Source organism: Antechinus flavipes, chromosome 5 (genome assembly GCF_016432865.1).
Source record: "Antechinus flavipes isolate AdamAnt ecotype Samford, QLD, Australia chromosome 5, AdamAnt_v2, whole genome shotgun sequence".
Classification (NCBI taxonomy): Eukaryota; Metazoa; Chordata; class Mammalia; order Dasyuromorphia; family Dasyuridae; genus Antechinus; species Antechinus flavipes.
The window spans coordinates 50,009,383-50,028,044 of record NC_067402.1 but is presented as its reverse complement, the minus strand read 5'-3'; the positions used below and the strand labels follow the sequence as shown (position 1 = coordinate 50,028,044).

The 18,662-nt window shown below is 35.7% G+C and overlaps 1 protein-coding gene across 15 annotated transcripts in view; it reads left to right on the top strand.

The window, feature by feature from the left end:
• The window catches only part of ADAM22 (ADAM metallopeptidase domain 22), a 276,790-nt gene that overhangs the window by 244,514 nt on the left and 13,614 nt on the right, over positions 1–18,662 (top strand). For 2 of the 15 annotated variants that reach the window (XM_051961404.1, XM_051961403.1), the window contains 4 exons: positions 4,568–4,762; positions 7,643–7,743; positions 8,142–8,208; positions 13,452–13,538. In XM_051961404.1, the coding sequence (XP_051817364.1) occupies positions 4,568–4,762; positions 7,643–7,743; positions 8,142–8,208; positions 13,452–13,538 (450 nt within the window). Of the gene's footprint in view, positions 1–4,567; positions 4,763–7,642; positions 7,744–8,141; positions 8,209–8,405; positions 10,627–10,648; positions 10,760–13,451; positions 13,539–18,662 lie in introns of those variants that run through there. The other 13 variants (XM_051961406.1, XM_051961405.1, XM_051961411.1 and 10 more) reach the window with 9 other exon arrangements.

The following is an 18,662-nucleotide window of genomic DNA, read 5'->3' as shown; positions in this document are numbered from 1 at the left end:
CTTTTTCTGCTTTGACAAAGATTATAAAAGACCTCACAGACTACCTGATAATCTCAGTGCGAGGTCATTAAAAATTCTCACCAAAAACTTTTTAGCTGAATATTCTGGAAGTCCTCTACATTGAATGAGGAAGCTTCAGCTCAGAGAATTAAACACTGAACTTTAGGAAAAATAAACATGACTCAAGGAGGCTTAGGAAAATGGAAATGTTTGCTGGGCATAATGAAAGAATAAAAACTGGAACAAAGCAATTACTTTTTGTGTGGAATTAATAATTGGAAAACTTTGGTTGACCACATAATTGGAAGGGAACAGAGGTTAAGGAAAGGAAATGATGAATTTTCTAAAGACCAAATGAGAGTCAACCAAATGATATGATGATAAAGATGAAGATAAAAGTAAACATTTATGTATTGCCCTAAGATTTGCAAAACACTGCAATATAATATCTCTTCTGGTCCTCACAACCATCTGGAAAGGTCGATGCTATTATTATTCCCATTTTAGAGATGATAAAAACTGAGGCAGAGAGAAGTTACATGACTTGCTGAGAGACACACAGCTGTTCTATTTGAACCCAGGTCTTTCTCTAGATTGAGAAAACCATTATATCACCTAGCTAGAAGAAGGTATAGAAGCTTATAGAATGATACAACTAAAAGATAAAGAAGCTGAAGTCCAGAGAGGAAACTTGAAAGAAACATGAATAGCTCATGACAGATCCAAGTCCAGTGTCCCCTATAGCACAATGCATTTCATTGATTAAGCATAAGAGAAGATTCCTATCCATTTTAATTGAAATTATTTGTCATAGGTACACCATAAAATCCAAAAAGCAGATAAGATCAATTATACACCAGCCCTAGAAAATGGTGGAAATTAGATAATGATCAATTAAATTTTGGATTCTGCTCAAAAACCATTGGTACCAGCCACCAGTCTCTATATAAATTCATCACTTGAATAAACTAATTATAAAATAGGTTAGACTTCTTTCCTTCTGAAGAAAAGCGAGAGTAAGTTCCAAATGAATAAGCAGCATCAGCCTGGAGAGACATAGCAATTGATGTTTTATATGGGTCAGCCTTGACATTTTTTATCAGTTACACGACTAAGGATGAGTCTTTAGAATAACAAAAGAAACTGAGGTGTGAGGTGTGGCTGGCACTCTGAAGGGAAGCTTCAGCTTTTAAAATTACTCTTTTAAACTATAGAAGTATTTGGGAACAAAGAGAATGCAGGTAACCTGAGGAGAATGTTGAAGGGAAAATGCAAGTCTAATTCATAGTGGAATAGGACTTGAAAAGACTTTTTAATGGCTAACACACTGAATATCTTTGTCAAATTTTTTATTGTGTCAAAAACTTTGGGAGGATTAGGATTTTAGGATCATTAGAATTGGACAATTCCATCTTGTTCCCTTCTTTTAAAAATGGGGAAACTAATAGATAAGGAAGTGAAATATTTTCCCCTGGGCCATGAAGGTAGAATTTAGCAAAAATGTAGAAAATATTTAGAACTTGCATAAGAAAGACTTTAAGATAATCAGAGCTTTGGGGCAGGAATGAGAGAAATTTGAGAGAAAATGACAAATGAGATTGAACCAGATATTCCTCATCTTCAATAATGACTGACCAAGATGGTATCTGATGTATGAAGATTAAATGTAAGAATAATTTCATTGCCAGGAAGGTGGATAAGCATTTTACCTGAGACCACATCAACAATGACCAATATTCTATAATAAACACTAATTATTCTTAGTGAAGCACCTAATTCTCTATGGAAAGTTATTTATCCTGTATCATGAAGATGATAAGCCTTTGAGGAGTTTACAGTATTAGATAAATCTAAAACCTTATCTGTCCTAACCAAAAGAAGTGAATTGGACTACATCAAATGTGGAAAGTCCTGATCTTGATTCTCCAGCCTCTTTCCTCTCTGGTGTGCTTAGTATGTGAAGTACTGAGTCTTAGAATATTCTCCAATAAAGTAAAAAATGACACTCAAATACTGAAAAAAAAAAAAAGATGAATCTGTGTAACAATGGGTAAAAAGTGACTAGTATGTGGAAAAGAAAGTTATATTTTAATAAACTAGAAAATTACAGTTTCATTAATAGCAAGATAAATCCCTTAAAAGACAGAGTGCTTGCTGGGAAATGATAATGGGAGATTGTTATTATTTAAATACTATCTCCAGTATTTATTTAAACCCAGTTCAGTGAATGTCACATTTCTTTTAGCCTATAAAGATTGTGACCAGAGCAGTATGCAATTTTTGGGTATTATAAGAATTTGATGACTGAGGCATTTTTATTGGTAACATCAGTGCTATGGCCAGTATAATTTAGAGGGGGAATTTTTACCATGGTAAAAACAAATTGTGAAATCATTGAGAGGCCATTTTCCCTACAAGCACTGATGAAGTTAGTCAACTAGTGAGGAAGATATCAGAAATAAACAGAAAATGATTTAAAAAACTAAAAGGGGATAAATTTAGAAGAAAAGTAATCACACTTGATTTACATTGATAATCTCTGATAGTTTTATTTATGTTAGGAACATATTTGGCCATTATTAAGTTGAGTCCTTGTATATATTTTAAATGAACGTTTAGAAGAAACAATTCGTAAAATGTCAAATTAAGCTAAAAGTGCAAATCTAATAAGGAATACTAATTTCATTTGTCATAACAAGGAATAGACTGGAATTCTCTAACTCAGCAGAGAGGTTTTTTTTTTCCACCTTTAGTTGAAAAATTGCTTCTAAATTCAGATATAAGCCGATGTTAACACAATTCCAAGAAGGAGGCATGCTATTATTAAAGAAAACAAATGAACAAAATATGAAAAAAAAATCTTATTACAATGTAGGAGGCAGCACAAATCAATGACAGCATCTGAAAGTAGCTTTCTTCCAAAAATTTAGCATCACATATGTCCTTAGAGGCTAGCTTAAGTAAATGGCAATACTATACGAATAGAAGAATGTAAAGAATGATTGAAACAGTCATTTAATTTATACTTCTTCATAGAGATTAATTAAAATCCTATACTTTGTAGGATGTCCAGCCTGATACTGAATTTGTTTTTAGATTCATAACTGCATTGGAATTGAACCACATGAAGTTGTGGTCATAGTTATCAGCTCAGCTACACATTGGGAAATAATCAAATGTACATTTGGTACAGATGAAGAATTGAGTGAAACATGATATGCCCAACCTGACCTGAGGATATTGGAAACTTAAAACATCATGGAATCATAGGATTATAGATTTAGAGCAAGAAGTGATGTTGATGATCATGTATTTTAACAGAAGTGATGTTGATGATCATGTATTTTAACCTTCACTTTTATAGATGAGAAAACCAAAATTCAGCAGAGTTCAATATTTTGCTTAAATCACATTTGTCTCAGGCTCTGTTCTATGGTATCTACTCTTCTTTTTCTAAGAAAGACCTTAATAAAACCCTAGAAAACAAATGAGAAGGTTGGAAACTGAAAGGCACCTTGGAGGTCATCTCATCTTTACTATTCCTTTTATAAATAAAAAAACTGAGGTGAAATTTATGTAACTATCTTAATTGATATGATTATATCAGCTATATTTTTAATTTCACTTTTTTCCTGTTTTTGCCCATTCTCAGTGAGGATGGAAAACTGTTATCACCATCATTATATATCCTCCAGGAGAAAGTTCCTGAATCATTCCTTACTTATCTTTTCCATGGGATAAATAATTCTACTTTTTTACTCTTCTTCATACATCTGATATTCCAAATATTAAGTTAACTTTTGATTTCTCCACTGAATCATATTCCATTTATCCACCTTTCTTCTAAGCAGATTTTGAAGCCCAGAAAGGTACACAGAACCCTAATACGACTGTAGTTGTATCATATAATAAAATAAGTGGGAGAGAATAAATCATTTTTTAAAATAGGAATTCTTAACTTTTTGTGTGATGGGCGCCTTTGGCACTTTGGTGAAACCTTTGGACTACTTCTCAGATTAATGTTTCAAATGCATAGGATTATCAAGGAATCCAGTTATGTTGAAATCCTCTAATCTAAATATATTTTAAAAATCAAAGTCATGAACCCTGGCTTAAGAATCCCTATTTTAAGATTCTGTTAGTATGTGGGAATCATGAAGATGAGTTTCTTCAGCACAGGGGTAAAGCTGCTCCAAGTCATCTGCTCCAAGGTTTTCTATCCTAAAACTTCCATGTGAAACAAATTAATTGTTAAATATAAAAGTGAAATTAAGACTTGTGAAGATAGTGGGGGCTAACTTACCAAAACAGAGTGCTTCACTTCATCTTTTTGAAAGAGTGTAAGGCTATTTTAACCAATCATTTGAGCATGGCTATAGTGGCCTCTCCAAATACTCATCATGAAAATGACTTTCATTTTTCACCTTTAGTAGTAATCTTGTGTGTTTTGATAGACCTGATTCATATAGATCATTAGCCCTACCTCTTTTTTTCCTGAACTAATATTTGTATATGTCTGTGTACGTGTGTCTTGTTTTCTGACTTTAAAATGTTTATTATGCTTTAGACAATTACCCCAGGGAGATTATGTAAAAAAGCCTGGAGATGCCGATTCTTTTTATAGCGACATGCCTCCGGGAGTCAGCACAAACTCAGCATCTAGTTCTAAGAAGAGGTCTGCTTTTCTGTCGCATTTTCAGATTTCTACCTGTTCCATCCCACATTATTCCATTAGTCAGAACATTTCATTATTTTGCAGCAGGTTTGATTACTTCTTCCTTCTTTCTGGAATGTTATAAATAGTATCCCTTGTTCTTTGATTACATGCATGAATTCTAGGATGGGGGGAGAGGTACTCTAAAGTACCCTATGCTCTAAACTGTCAGTTTTCCTAATCAAATGAGAAAAATCAAATAAGTAAAAAACAACCTTATGTTCATAGCAACCCAAGAGGGTGATGAACAATCTATTTCTCATATATCTCAAGGAAAAATTAGTGTTCACTGATATTTTTAATGGTGGGTTTCATATCATGGTCTTGTAGTCAAAGAAAAAGGTTACTATCATGCTTCAATAAAAAAGCAATAAGTAATCTTATAGTTTTAATGCTATTTAGAAAAGTCTTTAAATACTATGTTGTGTTTTTTAAAATAAAAGCTAGACATGAAGCAAAAATTGATTATTGTGAAATGTGCTTTTGAATGTTGCATTAAGGATTGCTAGTTTTGCATTTTATTCCTGGAATGATTTTTTTCCTAGATGTATGCAATTTTGAGCTTAGTGCTAGCAAAACTGGTTTGATGTGTGTTTGCCAGCTTTCATATCACTATAGTATGGGTAGATGCATTATTCATCTGTTTCTTGGAGTCTGATATCATATTTTTGCTCCAAGTTCATAAATTACATAAATGGCCCTTAAAATTCTGCATGATTTATAATTATTTCACGGGATAAAATAATGAAAAACAGAAATTTCTGGAATGCTTTAGGAAATATTCATAATGGTTAGCCTGTTTTCATAGTGAAAGAAAACTGATCCATAAAATAATCTCATTAATTGGTAATAGGGAGCAGGGGCAGTGGAGGGTGTAACTATATTAACACCTTATGTGTTATTCTTAGAATGGTAGTTACTTTGGATTGTAAACTGACAGAAAGAAAGCAAGTAGAGTGATAGATAAAAATTTTAAGTTAGAATAGACTTAAAATTCTATGATCTCTGGTTTTACTATTGTCCTGTTAGCAAAAGGGATCACTTCTCAAACTGTTGATATAATAAAACACCTCCCCTGTCTCTCCCCAATTTTTTTCCATAATAGATCTTACTCATCAAAAACATATATGAATAAGCAATAAAAATAGGAAGTTTGATGAGGTATGGAAACCTTTTAAAAACTTCCTAGGAGCTCTCTCTCTTTTTTTCATTTTAATGTTATACTTTATTATAATAAATTACCGTACACCCAGCTTAGAAAAGATAATTTCTACTTAAGGAATGTAGAATTTGAGAAGGGAATAGAGAGAGTGTTGTTGTTGTTGGGCTGTTTTTTTATTTGGTTGTGTTTTTTTTTTTTTTGGTGTTTTTTTTTTTTTTTTGTTATTGTTTTGGATTTTTTTGTTTGTTTTGGAGAGAGGGATCAGGTTTTCCATAGCACAGGCATATTTTTTCTGTAAAAAATAATTTTAAATTAAGTAATGTAGTGGATAAATGGAGGATGTTGAGTAAATTTCAATAGTATTTGTTATTGTTGTCCCAAATAGAGCACCATTTAGTTAGCCATCCATAGTAAAGAATGTTATCTTAACTTCAGAGAACCAATAATGTATTGTAAATATTAATTATTTGATCCAAAGTAATTTAGTAAGAAATCTTCCTTTTATGAGAAGATTTATAGCAATTTTCCATCATGAGTGTGATGTTTGAAGCAAGATGCCATTTTCTAAAGCACAAAAGCAGTCATCAGAAACACCAACAAAAGCATTTGAGTGATTTCCAGAACTTCATCAAGGCTCAAGGTTACAAATCTTAAGCAAATTGGAAAAGTATGTTGAATATTCTTACTCTTCCTCCATGGGTATGTAGAATGTCATGAAGTGGTTCTTGTGTAATACCAGGTAGGTCTGTCCATTTCGTTTCTAACAAATATTACATTTAAAGATGCTGGGACACAAATATACAAATGGCAGTAAAGTGGTTAATGGAACCAACCCACAAAGGTGTCCATGATCTATGTCTGACCAAGTTCATTGGCATTTATTTGACAAATCAATAAACTTTTTAGATGATATTGGTGGAGAAAATGCCATTCGTGAGGGGAGAAGTTGATTTATTTTCTAAGGAAACAACAGTATCATCTTTATGGCTTAATCATATTTGTCTTGAGTAAATCTTAATCAAACTCTTTCATGGCCTTATCCTTAAGAAACAAGTACAGCAGGACCTCTTTATAACCCTGGTATTGGCAAAAAAAAAAAAAAAAAAAAAAAAAAAACCTGTTATAAGCAAATGAACCATGTCAAGGTTTTTACTGTATGTTCTGAACCTAATCAGAAGTTGTATATCCAAGTCAATTTAATAATGAACCATGTTATCTGGGCATGATGGCGTACACGCCTGCAGTCCCTGCTACTGAGGAAGCTGAAGCTGGTGTTTTGTTTGAACTCAGGAATTCTGAGCTAAAGGACTAAAGCTGATCAGGTGTCTTAGACTAAGTCCTTTACCAATAGGGTGAGTTCCTGGGAGTGAGACTGCCAGACTGCCTATTGAGGGAAGAACAGGCTCAATTTAGAAATGGAAGAGGTGAAAATATCCACACTGATCTGGATTTATTTGGATTGGGTCTGTGAGTGGTCACTAAATTTCCAGCCTGGAAAATTTATAATAACAACAACAACAACAACAATAACCATGTTATAAGGGGGTTCCTTTGTATTTGACATTTCTTAAATTGATTTTTGTGCGATTCTATTCTTCATGTAATACTTTTTATTTCTCTTCATTCTTTCATTTCCCCAGATTGTTAATTTTGTTATTATTTATTTTATGTATTGCATAGTGATATAAGCAGTTTTATTTATTAATCTTTAACTTGGGAAACTAAGAGGAAGAGAGGTAAACATTCCATGCCTATTTCAATTTCAGGTCAAATGGACTCTCCCATTCCTGGAGCGAAAGGATTCCAGATACAAAACATATTTCGGACATCTGTGAAAATGGAAGACCTCGAAGTAACTCATGGCAGGGTAAGGAAAATTGAAATCCCTACATTCTCTATTCAATTGGGTTGGATTCAACTGGGCTAGCTTATTTTTCTCTTCCTTTTCCTTTATGAAACAATTGAAGTTAATAATCCATCAATGAAGGAGCACCAGTAATCACTTACTGTGCTCAGCAGAGGAAAGGAAATATAATATGAAAATCCAAGATGGTTTTATGTGGAATAAGAATATAATTCTTTTTTTAATGATAAATGCAAGTTAGAGAACACTGCATAACTGGAAATGGCTGTAGGATGCTTCAAAATGCATATTTGATTGATAAAAATGGTCTTCTGAATTAGAAACTCTTGCACATAGATTTAAAATAATATTTTAACATGCATAATTACCTTAATCTTTGATCTCCAACTCATCTTTTTCAGGTAATCTAGGAGGCAACAGAAAGAAAGTCAGAGGCAAAAGATTTAGACCACGATCTAATTCGACTGAGTAAGTCTGACTCTCTGATGAAAAAAGAGGCTTCCTTGTGACTTGTTCTAAAGAAAATGAGTTGATCATTTTCAAGTTAATTGGTCAGTTGGTCAAAGAAATAGAAATCAATGCTTTGGCATAATCTGTTTTATTCTTATATTTTAACTCTTTTCTTGCCCTTGGAAAATTAACCATAACTTTTCTTTTTTACATAGGCATCTTCGCAACTGTGCCCATAGCAATACTCAATGACAGTAAGGGTCTCTACCCTTGTTGCAGGCTTAATTCTACAGTAATTTTCTTTTGTGGTGTCTTGGTTCAGTGTTTGAAGGGAATGCTGCTAACTTTCCTTTTTTTTTCTTTTCATCACACTGGGTTCAACCATTCCAGAGAGATCACTCTCTCTTTTTCTCCCCTAATACTCATTCCCACCTTGAAAGCATTAGGAAAAGAGTCCAAATATACTTGGATGGTCTCCTCCCAAATTGAAGCTGCTGCTCAGAAATTTTCATGGCTGTGAACTAAGCATTCTCTCAGACTAGTCAAAATAAAACATTGTTATCAACTTACTAAAAGAGACTTAAAAGGCTATTTATACTTTTTCTGCTCTTTAAGATGCTTTGACATTTTTGAATATAGCACTGTACATAAGATTGTATATGCAAAAAAATTAAATAAGAGAGGAAGAGTTCATACTCAAATATTTTAAAATAATGTAATCACCTTGCACTTTACTATCTCTCTTTTTAAATATATATGTATTACACATATATATGTATATAGCCACACTTAATTAAATTCTTCAACTACCTTCCTGAAAGCCAGCATAACTCAAATCTGTATCTTTATATATAATGCTTATAACCCAGGTCAATTTCCATTTCCCTTGTTCCATATCAGAATTTTCATGTTTTTCTCACTCTAGTGATAATTGTTATTCCCAGAGTCTCACAAGCTACTCCATACTTTACTAATGATTTTTTTTGGTTAGTTTTGTTTTGGGGGAAAAATGCCTGAATATCAAGTATTTTGTTCACTGCTTGCTAGAAACTTATATCAGCATTTCCATCATATACCCTACCTTTTTTAGTCCAGGTATAATAACATTGCCCTGAAATTTGGATCTTCCAAGCTGAATGGTATTGTCTGTAAGTGGCTTGTCAAAGTTTATATAGAGGATTCGTTATCCACTGGGAAATAATGGGCAATTTGAGTAATTCCATTGCATGAATCAGAATGGCAATAGAAAATGACACCATTAACTCCCAAGCTCTGAGAGTTTATCTCACACACTCCCAAAGCACTTAGGTGCTTTAGGTCTTACTGTTGATAAACTCTTTTTGGAATGTTTTGTTTGGTTATTTTGCATGGGGTTATACAATATGATACCTAAGCTAAGAATTTACTTAGCTGTCTTTCATCCAGTTGCTCCCTAGAATGAAGTTGATATAAAAAAAAGCAAACATTTCTCTATTATTTTCTTTATGTACTCTTTAATTTTCCAACTGTATTTCCTATAACAAGGCTTAAACATTTCTAAAATTGGGGGTGTAAGGGAAAGGAGATGACATTGACATTAGAATAGAACCATGGGTTTGGGGACCAAAGAGTTATTTAATTTTTATCAGTACTAAAGAGATAAAGTAGGGTTACTGTAACACTTTTCTAGAGTAATCACATGATTGTCTTTTGGTATAAATTTCCCAAAGATTTGTTTTTTAAAATTACCTGATACCACAAAAACTTTTGAACAACTTTGGGAGCTCAAATATAAAAAGAGAAATTAGCAATGATGAGTCATCTTTGTAGGTGAGAAATAAGCAACTGGTAAAATCAAAGTTTTCACTGATTTTCCAGAATATGGTCCTTTATTTACTTCCATTTAATAATCTGTACTTAATAATATATTTCCCTTGAATAATATAATAATAATAATAATACCAAGCCTTTGGAAACTGACTTATTATCTCATGTACCCCTTTTGTATCTAAACAATTTCAATAAAGAGATAAAAACCTATTTATAAGTATCCTTGCTGCACATGGATTCTACTGACACCTTAAAATAGCTTCTGTTTTCCAGATTTCTTGGTTACTATATCACTTCCCTCACTTTTGATATAATAATATCATTGAGTAACTATAGTAAGAATATAACATGTGGTGTCAGGCGGGACTTTGCTCGACTAGTTAGGGACATCCCACAGATGTGTTTGACTTTTAGAGGGCCTCCTTTGGAAGAGTAGGATTCTGCTGAAAGTGGTAAGACAAACCAATGGAATACCCTTATCCTGAGGAGTACAACATGAAGACGTGTGCTTTGCTGATTGACAGCCTGTGGTATCTTTGTTAAATCTGCATTGTTTTTCCTCAAAGCCTGTACATCTTCCTCACTGTTGTACATAATACTGACTTTTTTTTTTGGCTTAGACTTTCTATTATATATTGTGTTTTTGCAGGAGGGAGCCCCAAGCATCCGAGCCTGGGCACTCCCTCGACCAGCCAATCCCAACCCAAGGCATAAGCCCAGGGGTTTCCGACCCCCCCTTGACAGGGAGTCAGGACCACAGGTCAGTTGCCATCTGCCCCTTTATTCTGGGCTGCCATTTAATTCTCCTCAAAGTGTTTTCCTTATCTGAGCTCAGTTATTTGATTTATGATGAAACCCCCTGTGACTGCTTGGAGATGCTCCTGATGCAGCCGGCGCTAGCTAAGCTCTCCCTGCCTTTCCAGCCTGAAGAATTAAAAATAAATAAATAAAAACTAAAACTCTCAAGCCTGGGTATGAGGCATTTCTGCATGTTGCGCTATGAGACCAAGTTGAGTCATATAGACTGAGTAGGTAGGTTTTAGGGCAATTTGATTTTATTTCATCAATCTAACCACCATATCTTGAGATAATTGGGATGATAATTGCAAATGCTTAATGGGCAGATCCCTAAAAGAAGCAATTGAAAGGCTCTATTCCACGGCCTTGAATAGAGATTCTAACCCTCTGAAATGCTACCCAGTTGGAAAGAGTGAAGCTGACCTCGAATGGCAAGCCTTATGGCTGATGGCCATTATCAGGATGATATGTCCATTGAATTTGCATTTGAAGTGCAGGGAGCAAACTGGCCTTCAGGTCCCTGAAGTTGCAGGGGGTCTGTGAGTGTCTCAGTTCGTGGTATGGCTATGTCAGTGTCTTAGCTGGTAATAGCTGCATGGGCTTCCTGTAGTATCCTCCCCTAGCCCAGAGCTTTAACTAGCACTTCATCTGTGGCTGTATTGGCTTTTTTCAACTTTTACTTTGGGTTCAGAGACTCTATTGAGAGCTTCAAGCAAGTTTTCATTTGCTCTCTCTTTCTCTCTCTCTCTGTAAAAAAAAGGCCCATTGAAGGTGGTTGTGGCTAACAGCAAGGCTCTGTTGCAAGCTGATTCCTCATTTGGGGGACAGTGCATCATTGGCAAAAATGGTCTCAGAAGCTTTTTAAACAAATTCTTTTTTCAAAGACTGAACTTTCTGATTTTCATTGGTGTGATATGTTGGGTACATCTAAAAATGAAGGGAAGTGAGAAAAGATCATATCTAGAAAGAAAGAATAGTTTGATATGCTTAAAAAATAAAAATAACTCTAGTAATGAGGGTATAAATCAAATGCACTTATAAACAGCTCTTTGAGAACTAAATAAAGATGGAAGGAGTAGATTTTGTCATCATAAAACCCCATTTTCGGCTCTGGCTTCTTTCCAAGGCCCTTCCATGGCTTTGTGGGGCTGATCTCATCAATTCCCACAATGTTTCTGTGATGTGGGCAAGAGAAAAAGCTTAATCTATTTGTATTACTGATGAGAAAACTCATCCAGATCTTGTGGCTCCTCACACACTCCATTAGTTGCAGGTACAAAGACCCGGGAGGATAATCATTTGGCCCTAAAGATAAAGCTCAAAAGTCAAAATCAGCCTGCTCAAGATTGGAATCTTTTCTCCCTAAAGTTTTCTCTTTGGGGGGTAGTGAGTGGTCCCTTCAGGCATATATGCAGTGCTTCTCTCAGAAAGGAAATGGGATGAGCCATGTATGATGTCCTCAGACCCCAGATAGCCAACTTGAGATAGTTACATGGAGAGTGACTCTCATGGGCCATTTAAAAATTGAAACCTGAATTGCTGTAGGCTAGAGTATACAAATTTGGGAAGGGATGTACTTTGCAGACATAGCTAAACACCAAGAAGCAGTCTCAATAATTATGGTAGAACCCTACAGGACAACTATAATGCTAATGGCCAAGGACTTGACTTCTCATTGCTTCCCAAGCATGAGTCTCTTAGAGATTGCCCATCTAGCACTGTTTTTGGATGGAGAGAAAGATAGAGCAGGGTATGAGAGGTCTTTCCTTCATCTGTGAGAGAAGGCAGACTCATGGTACTGTATTGAAAAATCACTGCATTTGGAGCCAGAGAACTTGAATTCATATTCCAGATTTGTCCCTTTTTATCCTATTACCTGATCAGATCATTTCTCCTCTTTCTAGACATTAGTTTTCTCACCTGTAAAATGAATTAGTTGCATTATATCAGGGGTTCTTAACCTTTTTTGGGTCATGGGCACCTTTGGCAGATGGGAAAGCCTTTGAGCCCCTTCTTAGAATACTATTTTAAAGTACATACAATAGAATAAATAAGGTGACAAAGGAAATCAATTATATTGAAATAGTTATCCAAAAAAATATTTTTTTTTTTTAAATCAAGTTCACATATCCCAGGTTAAGAATTCCTGGGCTAGTTGACCACTAAGGTCTCTTTGCCAGCTCTAAATTTATGGTTCTAGTCAGGCTTTTTTCCTTTTTTTAATGGTATTCTTACAGTTTTCTCTTCCCCAGATAGCAAATTTCATTTGTTACACTCTGAATAGCCAGAGTCATTTAACAGGAAGTGATTGGAATAAAATCATTTGGGGATGAGATTGTGAAGGGCCACTAGTAGTGTCTAGAAAAGAATTTCTAAATCCCTTAGGGAGCCCACAGGAAACTGTTCTCCAGAAATATGACTACACTCCAGAGTGATTGCCTCGAGCCTTGTTGTAGCTGAGATTTCCCCCCTCCCATGCCCTTGTACAGATGGCCTCCTCCCCATCCACCTCATCCCCATCCACCACCCACCATCCACCCTGGTTTGTTTGCATTTGAAGGGGGAAGACATCCTTGCTAAGCTTGTCCCATGTGTTCTCAGATTTTTCTATCTTGTTCTTCTGCTTTCTCTGTTCCTTCCATTGCTTTCTGCAGGTATTTAAACCCATGGTTCAAAAGAGAATATAATGTAGCTAAGTGGGTAGAAGATGTGAATAAAAACTCTGAAGGACCATACTTTAGGTATTTGGTGAATTAATTCTATATTCTTTTCAAAGTTTACTAGTTCCATACCCTTTCTCCCTCCCCACCCCACCTCACCTCCAGCACTTAAAACTACTGGGGTAGGGCTAGACTCTCTATCTTGTGTCTCTCAATACAAGTCCCTATATGTGGAAAGGATTCCCTGTTCATTTGCTGGTTTGGGGGTTTTGTTTAATTTTTTGTTGTTGTTTGTTGTCGGCTTTCCATGCAATTCTCATTCTTTTCTGAATGTTTCAAATAAAACCATTTGAAAGGGGTGTCATTAGTGCATGCCCTCTCCCTCTACCATCTCTCTAGCTTTTTAGTAGCTTCCTTTTCATTTTTATGCTAACTAGTATCTTACAGGCATGAGACATACCTTCCACTAATAAACATTAACCCAATCCAAATTTAATTTATCTAATCAAGTGACTTCATAATGCATTCTCCCTGCCCATTGCCGCAACTAGAAGGGCATCCTAAATTTGAGTGAAAAGAAGATGACAGAAGGCCGTGGAATTTTACCTCTTTTAAACAATGTATTGGATTTTTTTTTTTTTTTTTTTTTTACTATGACTATGAAGCTCATTGAAAGCATGACAGCTGCATGTGAAAATGTGTAGGATGGTCTTGAGTACATTTTGGCCAGAATGATTATTAGGTGTTGACCAACAGTTACACTGAGAATATATTTTCAAATCATTTTTTCATGGATTATCAATAACATAAAGTCTTTAACATTATTATTAATTATTATTGGTATACTTGATCTGGACCTGAGATTTCATCAGCATGGGATTTCCCAAGGTGGAAATTCCCTTCTTCTAAAGGCTGAAGACTTCATGGTCTCAATCAAGTTGTTCAGGACGTGGAGCATTCAAGTGGCTTACTCATGGCCACACAGAGATAGTAATATATCGTTATAGAACTGGAATCCAGGTCTTCCTGAATCCAAGAGTTAGCCCTAGCTAGAATAGATGTCACACTGGTTCTAAAACAGTCTTCCTTCCAATAAGAAATTCAGCTCTTCACAAACTTTCTGGGTACTTGAACTTCCTTTGTGGAGACCACTTCAAGTGGAAAACCAATGTTCTTGCACAAACAGGCACTTTGATTCTTATATTGCAGAAGCTACCCAGTGTCCTGTTTAGATCATGTGACTGGACTCTGCCTTGCAGCAGCTCTGAGTTGTTTCTAGTATTCAATTGGCAAGAACCACCATTCATCCTTGTATTTTCTTATCGATTGGTCCTCATTTTTAACTTTGGTAATACTGAAGGCAAAGAAAGCTATCACTGGAAGAAAAAATGGTTCTTTAAATACCTTCTCTTTTCAGAATAGCTTATAAGAACACTTTCAGGTAAATGACTAGAGTTGGTATTTCTTGGACAAGATTTTTAAAACAATCAAAATTTTAAAAGAGAGAGAGAGAGAGAGAGAGAGAGAGAGAGAGAGAGAGAGAGAGAGAAAGTGCACCCAGCACCCAGAGAGGTGGACTTTCTCTTCCAGGGTACCATTTAGAATACTCTTGCAAATAGTTTGAGAAAATGATTAGGCCTACCTGCGTTTTAGCTTGACTCATGACATTTGCATATACCCCATTCATGGCATAACCCCTTGCCTGACTCCACAGAGATACCCTTCACTCACTCACATGTATCCCACCACCTCCTTCGCCACGGATATATCCTACCTTCCCACACTGGACCCTCCTACACACACATGCTTATATTCAAACATCCCACCCTCACCTACAGCTCCCAAGATGGCCAAAGTCAACAAGACAGGTAAGATCATTTTTATGTTTTCTTTAAATTTTATTCACCCTTAGCCCTATATTCCTAAGGCTTATGGGCAGATTTTAGTTTGTTTCACCCACCCCACCATCATTCCCTTAAAACTTGTTTGATCCTAGGCTGTTGGACAAATGGCCATTTTTTTAGCAAATGAATTTAGCACCTATTAATAATAATGAACAAAATGGTACCCTGGAAGAGGCGATTCCTGTCCACAAGGTCAGCTGAGTAGTTTATACTGCTCCCAGAGAGTAATTCATAGTCTTTGGGATCAGGTCTCAAGTCTTCATCTGCCCAGAAGCTGCATGGATGCACGAAGTATGGATGGGGAAATGCCTCAGTATCCCAATTGCACGTGTAAAGCTGCCTGGGCAGTATGAGAGGGTGTCTGGTGTGCCCGCTGACAAGGTGGCCGCTTTGTCCTACTTGATTGGCCTAAGAAATAGGCTCCTGCAATGACGGGTGAAACTGAGGTTTGGTACATCATTGAAAAGCCATGTCTTGGTCACAAGCCATTGTTGACGATAGCTTAATAAAAGGCTACAGCCCAGGGTTGTTCCACTTTGAGATAACCAGGGGGACCCTTGCTGCAGCTCTTGGGGATCAGCCAATTTGATAGCTCTGTGGTTTTGATGAGTCAGTGAACTGTCCCAGAAGCTTAAAATTAAATTTTAAAAATTCTTAGGACAGCAGGAATCATTCTTGCTTTCCCTCTGGTTCAAAGCTCTTGGGTGTACCTCTAATTCCTTGGCTCATGCTTATGGCAATCTTATGCTTAAGCCAGCTCTGCTTTTCTTGCCTTTGGAGATTTCAAGGCTACAAAATAACCTCAAAGAGTAAAGAGTACATTGTAATTCTTTTATGTTATATGATTCCTGACTTCTAGAGCAAAATATAGTGGTGATTCTCCGACTGTTACAGACATACATGACAGAAAATTCAGTACCTAAAATGGAATTGGTTGAATGATCAATTAGAAAAAGAAATCATTCATTAGTGGTTCAGTGGAAGTTGGAATGAAGTTTCTAGTTCTATTTGACGCCAATCCTGTGCTGTTTGATATCATTATCAATAATTTGTATGTGTAGAATTCTTGTCCAACTTACAGATATTACAAAGCTAGGAACCAGAGTGTCAAGATCCAAAAATATCTTAACTATAAAACACTGAACTGAATCCAATAAGGTGAAATTGAAGAGGGACAAATGGAGAGTTTTATACTAGATGTCAATGAAATTCACAAATCAAGAAAAAGATGGAGGAAGCATGAGGTAATTCCTCTCAACTATGGAATAATTTAGGAATTGTACAGGATTACAAACTCAATATGAAGCAATTGTTGTATGGCAACCAAAAAGGAAAATATAATCTTAGGTTGCATTATAAGAGTCACTGTGTCCACAAATAGGGAGGAAATGTTCCTTTTGCCCTGGGTCATTTCTTATCAGTTTTCAGCACTACATTTAAAGACATAGGCTGGAAATATCCAGAGGAAGGCAGTCATAATGGTAAAAGAAATGTAGAGTGTGCCATATGGAAATTGGTTGAAAGAATTAAGGCAATTTGGCCAGGAGAAGAGAAGATGTTGGTCTGCATATGAGATAGCTATATGGTACAGTGGAGAGAACACTGAGTCTAGAGTTAGGAAGTTTCATCTTCTTGTATTCAAATATAGCCTCAGACACTTACCAACTGTGTGACTCTGAGTAAGTCATTTAAACCTACATGTCTCAGTTTTATCATCTGTAAAATGAGCTGGAGAAGAAAATGATAAACCACTTTATTATCTTTTCCAAGAAAACCCCAAATGGAGTCCAAAGAGATGACTGATAAATGACTCTTCAGTTGCCCTCTTCCTATATTTGAAGGGCTGTATGGAAGAAAGTAGATTTGTTGAGTATTTTGGGGGTCTGATTGGACCTGTGACTTCATAAGAATTATGGGGGAAAGTTGCAAAATAATAATCTCAGACTCAATGCAAGGAAATGTTTTCCTAAAAATTGGAACTATATCAAGAGGAAATAGGATGCTCTGAAAGACGAGTACCCTTTCATTGAAAATCTTCAAAACAAAGGGTGTATAGGTCATTCGTCAAGGATATTTGGTTTATATTGTAATATGTCACATGGTTCCTGACATTCCTCTCAACTCAGAGATTATGAGATTCTAAATTGCCTGGTTCTGTTCCAGTCTAGGAAGATAAATGTGATCTGAGCTAACTCTAGTTATGGGGGTGCTGGTGATGGTAGCAGAGGGGATAGTAGTAGTGGTGGTGGTAATGGGAAACTTCTCTAAAAGGATTCAACCTTAAGCATTTTAGTATAACCTAAATACATACCCTATCAAAAACACGACAAGGACACTCCAGGTGGGCTCTGAGTCTATTCTGGTATGACCCTAGGACAGGCAGTACTGAAAATCTGGAGATGTGGGGAGCTCTTAAGTAGCCTTGCATTTCTAGGTCTAGTATAACACTGTGTCCCAATTTTTTCATATATAAAATAGAGATGATGAAATTTAAACTCTGTTTCCCTCATAGGAGTATTGTTATGATCAAATGAGATTATAGCCCCAGAAATGCTTTGGGAAAGTTTAAGAACTATATGAATGGCATCATTATTATTCTTAATGCTGGTATTATTTGTCTCCCTTCTCCAGTCCATATTACAACTAGTAACAATGAAGAAAGGCAGTGTTTGGAATGATTAGAGAGCCAGCTTTGGAGTTGGAAGGCCTGCCTCAGATAGGAACCAACTTTGTGACTGAGCTAGTTACTTAATTTAGAGTTCCAGGAAATCCTGCAAGTTCAGAATTTATCTAATATTTAGTATCTAGGACTATAAAAATATCAAAGGAATGGCTCATTGGCATTAGGGAAAGGCGTTTCCATGCCTGGAGTTCCTGATATTAATGAAATCATGAGTCTGATATCTTTCTACTAAAGTTTAAAAGGAGGGGCGGCTGCTGCTGCGGCTGATATTTTAATTATAGTTGACTTGGATCTTTAAAACTTTTAGTTCCTTAGTGATAGAATCTGATACTCTCAGTGTTGGAAAGGATGATTTAGCTTCAGGTTAAGCACTGAGTTAAATTTATTGCCATATCTCTCATGGGATAGAGATCAGAGAAATAAAAATGATCAATCAACAAACTTTTAAGTGCCTACTATGTGCCAAATACTGCAATGGGGCCTGAAGAATCAAAAATTGGCATTTGGTGTTTCTGTGACAATCTTATTCAAAATAATCTACATGTTGATGAATGAAAGAAAATTAAATCCTGTGGTCATTTGTGAATTCTTCAGGGCAGTGATTTGTGTGAGCAATTT